The sequence below is a fragment of the Gadus morhua genome, chromosome 9, assembly GCF_902167405.1.
Source record: "Gadus morhua chromosome 9, gadMor3.0, whole genome shotgun sequence".
Lineage (NCBI taxonomy): Eukaryota > Metazoa > Chordata > Actinopteri > Gadiformes > Gadidae > Gadus > Gadus morhua.
The window spans coordinates 24,333,706-24,341,804 of NC_044056.1; the positions used below are offsets into that span (position 1 = coordinate 24,333,706).

Sequence of the window (8,099 nt, forward strand, 5' to 3'; positions counted from 1 at the left end):
ATTATTTCCACTAATAATTCTAAATTGGTCCCTGTAGCTCACTCCAATGTCTTTCACCAGAATGAATCAGTCGATCAAAGGTCTTTGACCTAACCGTCACAACTGATAAGGGGCTGCCAATCAACTTCACTTGCGGTGTTAAAACTGGAAGAATGCACCGTCAGATGCAGTAAGTGTATCATCGGTTGGCCAACAGAATTATGTTTGAATGAAGAAAACATGAATGAAAACCCCTCCTTAAGGCCTAAACTAAATTAATGACAGCTACAACTCCCCCCTTATTATCATTATTATTATTATTATTTTATACTTTTATCATCATACCCCTCCTATTATCCCTGTCATTCAATAGGATGCATTACTTTCACTCTCCCTTTCACTACTGCTGTGATTTTGTATTATTTACTGTGTCTTAAATGTCTTGTCTGTCATGTGTGGAGAAAGCCAGCTCACTTAACTGTACACCAAATCTCCCTCCGAGTATAAATAAAGTTATCTAATCTAATGTAATCGAATGCCGGGGCTGGGGTCATGCTGGAGGTGCAGTCCAGCTTTACTCCTTCAGGTTCACTTCTCTTTGGTGTCTTCTACTTCTCGTCAAACCCTCTTTAGGTTCCTGCATGTAGTTGAACCTCATTGGACCAAAGGATTTTTTCATAATGAGGAATGGGAATTTAAAAGAGGCTCAGATTTAATGATTACTCAAATTACAAACAATGAATGCTATTCATTTGTAAGGACTAGTGTCAAAATGTTGAGTAACAATGAATGATGCCCTTGCTGTATAATCCCCATAGTTGATACTGTACTGTTATATGTGTGTTATACAGTGTTGTCAAAATCTGACCTCAAATAAGAAACTACATAACAATCTGTAACAATATATTTATTTCTTTTTCATGTTTTAAATAACTACAGAGACAAGACAGTTAAGAAAAATGAGAAGACAACATTTTTATTTCTGTTTTAAAATGATTTATGTAGCAACACATTTGTCCCCACAAACACACACACACACACACACACACACACACACACACACACACACACACACACACACAGACACACACACACACACACACACACACACACACACACACGAACACGCACACACAGACACATCGGTTTAAACTGCAACAATTTATCAGTCAGCAACCAATATGTCCATTGCTTTTATATACAGGGAAAAGTGACTAATATGTGTGTGTGTGTGTGTGTGTGTGTGTGTGTGTGTGTGTGTGTGTGTGTGTGTGTGTGTGTGTGTGTGTGTGTGTGTGTATGTGTGTGTGTGTGTGTGTGTGTGTGTGTGTGTGTGTGTGTGTGTGTGTGTGTGTGCTTGCGTGCGTTTGTGTTTGTGCATGCATGTATGTCTGCCTACATGTGCCTGCGTGCGTGCATGTGTGTGTTCCCTCCTATACACCTTGGTATCCCTCCTCCTTATAAATACCCACAGGGTAATAGGTCCTCAGTGGCTTCAAGTGTATTATAAAACACACAAACCTAAGTTAACGGGTTCATTTATTGAACATACTGAACGTTGAAACAAAAGGCAACGGGTAACATTAAGGGTACGCCATGTTACAAAGTTACTGAAGTACTGTACAGAACAAGTGATGTCACTGAAGCCACGAGGCAGGCTACACCACAGTCACAGCCTCCAGTTATATATTATATTAAAAAAATACCTAAGGGAAGGCAAAAGGCCACTGTGATCATCATCCTTCATGAGGTTAAAGCACACATTCTGCTTGGATATAAATGTTTATATATATATATATATATATATATATATATATATATATATATATATATATATACATACATACAGAGAGAGAGTGGTTGTCTGCCAGTAGGATCAACTGCAGTCTGATGTTTTCAGTTGCTTAACGCTATCTCTTCTGCAACATGTGTCTGTGAGACCAGCATCATGTTAACAACCTGGGACCCATGAGGGTGCTAGCACAGACACCAGGGAGGAGAGGACAGAGAAGAGGATAAATGCGTGTGGGCGTGGTGAAGTGCAGACAGGTACCAGGAAACACCATCAGAGCTGTACATTCCTAACAGAACATAAAGGCACAGCTTGGCAGAAGCATTGCACTTGAATGATTCCGGTGCCAGTTCTCACGATATATATGTTTTAAACTATATATAATATTTTTTTCTTCGTACAAACTACAATATAAACTACATCACAGTCATTTGGTTGATTGATGTGATACGTCAGCGAAAGGGAGGCCAGTTCCTCCGCTCCATCATTCAATTGATTGGGTGCCTTCAGGGAGAATCGGGGAGGGCTGCGTTCATACTTGTCAGCGTATGATTGGCTGTCCGGAATAGTTCCTGTGTGCTGGTTGGCTACTTGGCCCATCCGGTGGTGGCCTCTCCGTTGATGTAAGCAAATCCAGGGAAATGCTGGGAGTGTTCGTACTCGGAGTTCCTCCGCGGGCCCAGCGGGGTGTAGATGTCGCCGGGCGAGGCGTAGCGCGCAGAGTGCATAGGAGGGCTGCTGTAGCAGCTGTTGGCCGGGGAGACCTCCGGCCAGCGGGGGGCACCGGGCGCCGGGTGCAGCCGGGGAGAGCTGCTCATCAGGCAGGACTCCATCCGAGACATGGGGCTGTTGAGAGGGTACTGGAGAACACAGACACCATCAGGACCGTACCATCAGAACACACACACCATCAGGAACGTACTGTCAGAACACACACACCATCAGGACCGTACTATCAGAACACACAGACACCATCAGGACCGTACTATCAGAACACACAAACTATCAGGACTGACTAGGTGAACACAGAGACACCATCAGGGCCGTACTATCAGAACACACACACTATCAGGACTGACTAGGTGAACACAGAGACACCATCAGGGCCATACTATCAGAACACACACACTATCAGGACCGTACTATCAGAACACACACACTATCAGGACTGACTAGGTGAACACACAGACACCATCAGGGCCGTACTATTAACAAAGTTAAGTATCACCAGTTCTCAGAAAGTCTACTTTTGACTATTACATTTACGTGTATCCATAGTTAGCTTTTCAATGATTACTTAAAAAATTCCCCCACCTATATAGGACCCTGTTATCACCTGTAGCCAGTACAACCACATACTGACACATTAATCATTCTATAATGGTAAACCTATATAAATCCCCACATATATAATATATTCATTCTTAGTGTTCATGAATTAGTCTTTACTGAGTCCTGAATAGAGCCTTGTGGGGATGATTTCCATCATAATCTAAGAGTGATCATTGCACAATATGTGGCACAGTGACTCAAATAGAACACCGGACGCCTCATCCTCTTCAGGGTATTTATGGGAGCAAGGGAAGAGCAAGGCGGTTTAGTTTCCCATGTGCTTTGTGTTGCCGTGAAGACGGTTCACCAACATCATGCACGCTGAATCTGCTTTTCCACTCAACGTTTTAGAAAGTTGGGTGACCTTGTCCGTTTTAGCCCGCGTCGCCTCACTCTTCAGAGGCGACGCCACGACAAAGCAAAACCATTGAGCCGGACTTCAACTCCGACTGCAGAGAAACATGGAAGTGGAACCCTTTCTAAATATAAATAGGAAACAGTCGACACCATTATGAGGAATGGCGACATGGAAAAAGACCATCACCCCAGGTCATAGAGCAGAACGTCTGCTTCACACGCAGAAAAGAGACCATTGAATAACAATGTTTTAATCAGGATGGCCCCAGTCGGTGTGCCACTAGGCTTAGACAGAAGAGAAGACCATTGAGGAGCCCGCCCCCCCACTAGGAGGGCCAGGGGGGCTTGCGAACTCTTGACAGGAAATGATCCCCAGAGAAAGAGAAATTGGTCAGGATTCTGTTTATTCCAATTCACCAGCAGGAAAAGCCATCCCCTGCAGCCTCTAAATGTGAACCCTTGGGGACCTTATGTCACGAAGAGGCAATAAATGGAGGGAGCAGCTGACAAATTATCCTGTGGGTACCACTGACCTGTGCAGGTGAGCGTGTGTAGGGAGAGTAGTGCAGCGGGGCTGGGATGCCTGGCTCGTGGGTTAGACTAGGGTATTGACTCTGGATGGAGTGAGGATGTTGATTGGCGTAGCTTCCGTAATTGTAGCTTCCAGTGTACCTACAAAAAACACACACATATGAGACATCTGCAGACCCAAAAGACAAAGTAGATGCTTATACACACTCATGCTAAACCATGCTAACACAAACTCACACTATACCATGCTAACACACACTCATACCATGCTAACACATTCACTCTATACCATGCTAACCCACACTCACTCTGTACCATGCTAACACACAGTCACTCTATACCATGATAACACACACTCAATCTATACCATGCTAACACACACTCACTCTATACCATGCTAACACACATTCACTATACCATGCTAACACACACTCACTCTATACCATGCTAACACACACTCACTCTATACCATGATAACACACACTCAATCTATACCATGCTAACACACACTCACTCTATACCATGCTAACACACATTCACTCTATACCATGCTAACACACACTCACTCTATACCATGCTAACACACATTCACTCTATACTATGCTAAACACACAGTCACTCTATACCATGCTAACAGACACTCACTCTATACCATGCTAACACACATTTACTCTATACCATGCTAAACACACACTCACTCTATACCATGCTAACACACATTCACTCTATACCATGCTAACACACACTCACGGGAGCGTACCTATGTTCCCCGGGTCCTATGTTCCCCGCTTTGTATGTGACCGGGGAACATAGGACCCTTTTTTTCGTAGGATGGTAGGGGCAAGTACCGCCTTTTTCGTCTCTGATTCGCCTGTGATTGGTTAGAATGGCTGTCCTCCAATTGGTTATGGTTAGGGTGAGGTTTAGGGTCAACCCTCACCCTAACCCTTATGCTAACCCTAACCCTGACCCTAACCCTTTGCACCCGGGGAGCATAGGACCTGGGGAACATAGGGATGACCCCACACTCACTCTATAACATGCTAATTTGTGGAACCATAGATCAGAAATGTCTCTGGGCGGGGCGACTCGTCATTGTGTCTCATGTCCAGACGTGGTGGTTGTGTCTCATGTCGTTGTTTTGTGTCTCATGTCGTTGTGTTGTGTCTCATGTCATGTGTTGTGTCTCAAGTCGTTGTGTTTTGACTCATGTCGTTGTGTTGTGTCTCATGTCGTTGTATGTGTCTCATGTCGTTGTGTTGTGTCTCAAGTCGTTGTGCTTTGTCTCATGTCGTTGTGTTGTGCCTCATGTCGTTGTGTTGTGTCGCATTTCGTTGTGTTGTGTCTCATGTCGTTGTGTCTCATGTTGTTGTGTTGCGTCTCATGTCACTGTGTTGTGTCTCATGTCCTTGTGTTGTGTCTCATGTCCTTGTGTTGTGTCTCATGTTGTTGTGTTGTGTCTCATGACATTGTGTCTCATGTCGTTGTTTTGTGTCTCATGTCCTTGTGTTGTGTCTCATGTCGTTGTGTTGTGTCTCATGGCATTGTGTTGAGACTCACAGCGTTGTGTTGTGTCTCATGTCGTTGTTTCTCATGTTGTTGTGTTGCGTCTCATGTCACTGTGTTGTGTCTCATGTCCTTGTGTTGTGTCTCATGTCCTTGTGTTGTGTCTCATGTCCTTGTGTTGTGTCTCATGTTGTTTTGTTGTGTCTCATGACATTGTGTCTCATGTCGTTGTTTTGTGTCTCATGTCCTTGTGTTGTGTCTCATGTTGTTTTGTTGTGTCTCATGACATTGTGTCTCATGTCGTTGTTTTGTGTCTCATGTCCTTGTGTTGTGTCTCATGTCGTTGTGTTGTGTCTCATGGCATTGTGTTGAGACTCACAGCGTTGTGTTGTGTCTCATGTCGTTGTTTCTCATGTTGTGGTGTTGTGTCTCATGTCGTTGTTTCTCATGTTGTGGTGTTGTGTCTCATGTCGTTGTTTCTCATGTTGTGGTGTTGTGTCTCATGTCGTTGTGTTGTGTCTCATGTCGTTGTTTCTCATGTTGTGGTGTTGTGTCTCATGTCGTTGTGTTGTGTCTCATGGCGTTGTGTCGTGTCTCATGTCGTTGTTTTGTGTCTCATGGCATTGTGTTGGTATAATGGCATTGTGTCGAGACTCATGTCGTTGTGTTGTGTCTCATGTCGTTGTTTTGTGTTTCATGTCGTTGTGTTGTGTCTCATGTTGTTGTGTCTCATGTTGTTGTGTTGTGTCTCATGTCCTTGTGTTGTGTCTCATGTCCTTGTGTTGTGTCTCATGTCCTTGTGTCTCATGTTGTGGTGTTGTGTCTCCTGTCATTGTGTTGGGTCTCAGGGCGTTGTGTTGTGTCTCATGGCGTTGTGTTGTGTCTCAGGGCATTGTGTTGTGTCTCATGTCCTTGTATTGTGTCTCATGTCGTTGTGTCTCATGTCGTGGTGTTGTGTCTAATGTCGTTGTGTTGGGTCTCATGGCATTGTGTTGTGTCTCATGGCGTTGTGTTGTGTCTCATGTCGTTGTGTTGTGTCTCATGTCGTTGTGTTGTGTCTCATGTCGTTGTGTCTGATGTCGTGGTGTTGTGTCTCATGTCGTTGTGTTGTGTCTCATGGCGTTGTGTTGTGTCTCATGTCGTTGTGTCTGATGTCGTGGTGTTGTGTCTCATGTCGTTGTGTTGTTCTCATGGCGTTGTGTTGTTCTCATGGCGTTGTGTTGTGTCTGATGTCGTGGTGTTGTGTCTCATGTCGTTGTGTTGTTCTCATGGCGTTGTGTTGTTCTCATGGCGTTGTGTTGTGTCTCTTGGCGTTGTGTTGTGTCTCATGTCGTTGTGTTGTTTTCATGGCGTTGTGTTGTTCTCATGGCGTTGTGTTGTGTCTCATGTCGATGTGTTGTGTCTCATGTCGTTGTGTTGTGTCTCATGTCGTTGTGTTGTGTCTCATGTCGTGATGTACACCCTGCTCACCCGTGCTCCTCTCTGTGTGTGTAGATGGGGGGGGTCCGCTGGGTGGTGGAGGTGGTGGGGGGCACCGGGGCTCCGCTGCGCACGCAGGGAGGCTGTGAGTCGCCGTGGGGGGGGGAGCCGCCTGACGTTGTCACTGTGTATGTAAGGGACCAGGTATATGACTGAACAGCGCCTGCTAGACATATATACACACACACACACACACACACACACACAGACAGAAGGATTGGCAAAAGCAAACCCACGTGTGGTGTCACCAGTACCAGCATTTTGAATAAATCACAGTAAAGGTTGCAAGACTCCCTCCGGAGTGATAAACGGTAAGGTAAGGTATTCAGCATTAAGTATTAAACCTCCAATACATTGGAACTCTTTAAAAATGTCCAATATACATCCAATGACTTTCATGAATAAATGTATATGTATTAAAAATAACAATCGGGGCTAAGCATCATATGCAATAGCCATGTTGTAGTAATAGGATGGCTATAGGACTGTCTCAGCAAGTGGAGCTGGAGTAATGGGCTTTGAACCCCACATGTAGGGCTTTGGGTTTGGTCTTACCTGTGGTTGCCGGGACAGTGGTGTACTCGGGGGACGGGGGTTCTGTCGGGGAGCAGGTAGGGGGGGCGTCCTCCGAGGGGACAGAGCGGGTGGGTGAGTAGGGCACGGGGGATATGGGAGGGGGCGTGGTCTCTGTGATCATGACTTCCTCCACGTCTGCTGATGAAGAAGACATGATGGGGAGAACCGTCAGTGAATACAGGGGGTACTGGAGCAGGCCCTGAGTAAGCCCTGCCCTGGAGTGGGAACAGGGGGCCCATCGTCACGGGCGGTTCGTGTTTCTGTGCAGGTTATGCATGCATTGGGCAAGAGATGGATCGTTTCATGTTCACCACTGAACTTCAGTACCATACAGGTTGTTGTCTGGTTTTCTGGTGTGTGCTACCCAATGCACCAGTAATTCATTATAAGAAAGGTACTGTCTCATCTAAAAAGGGAAGGACAAAGTATCTTCAGATACTAGCTAGTGGAACAATATGTTAGTTGAACATCGTGAGCCGAATAGTAAATATCACTTTACAGCCCAATGGTAAGAGATCACTGGCAACAGTTGATTTGTTTCAAAACT

The 8,099-nt window shown here is 45.1% G+C and overlaps 1 protein-coding gene across 5 annotated transcripts in view; it reads right to left on the reverse strand.

The window, feature by feature from the left end:
* Positions 1–1,501: 1,501 nt before the first annotated feature.
* Positions 1,502–8,099, reverse strand: part of rfx4 (regulatory factor X, 4) — a 19,512-nt gene continuing 12,914 nt past the window's right edge. The window contains exons 15-18 of one of the 5 annotated variants that reach the window (XM_030367255.1): positions 7,532–7,687; positions 6,968–7,139; positions 3,994–4,132; positions 1,502–2,631 (exon numbers count right to left, since the gene is read on the reverse strand). In XM_030367255.1, coding sequence (XP_030223115.1) covers positions 2,359–2,631; positions 3,994–4,132; positions 6,968–7,139; positions 7,532–7,687 — 740 coding nt within the window. In that variant the 3' untranslated portion in view covers positions 1,502–2,358. Of the gene's footprint in view, positions 2,632–3,993; positions 4,133–6,967; positions 7,143–7,531; positions 7,691–8,099 lie in introns of all 5 variants that reach the window. The other 4 variants (XM_030367254.1, XM_030367256.1, XM_030367252.1 and 1 more) reach the window with 4 other exon arrangements.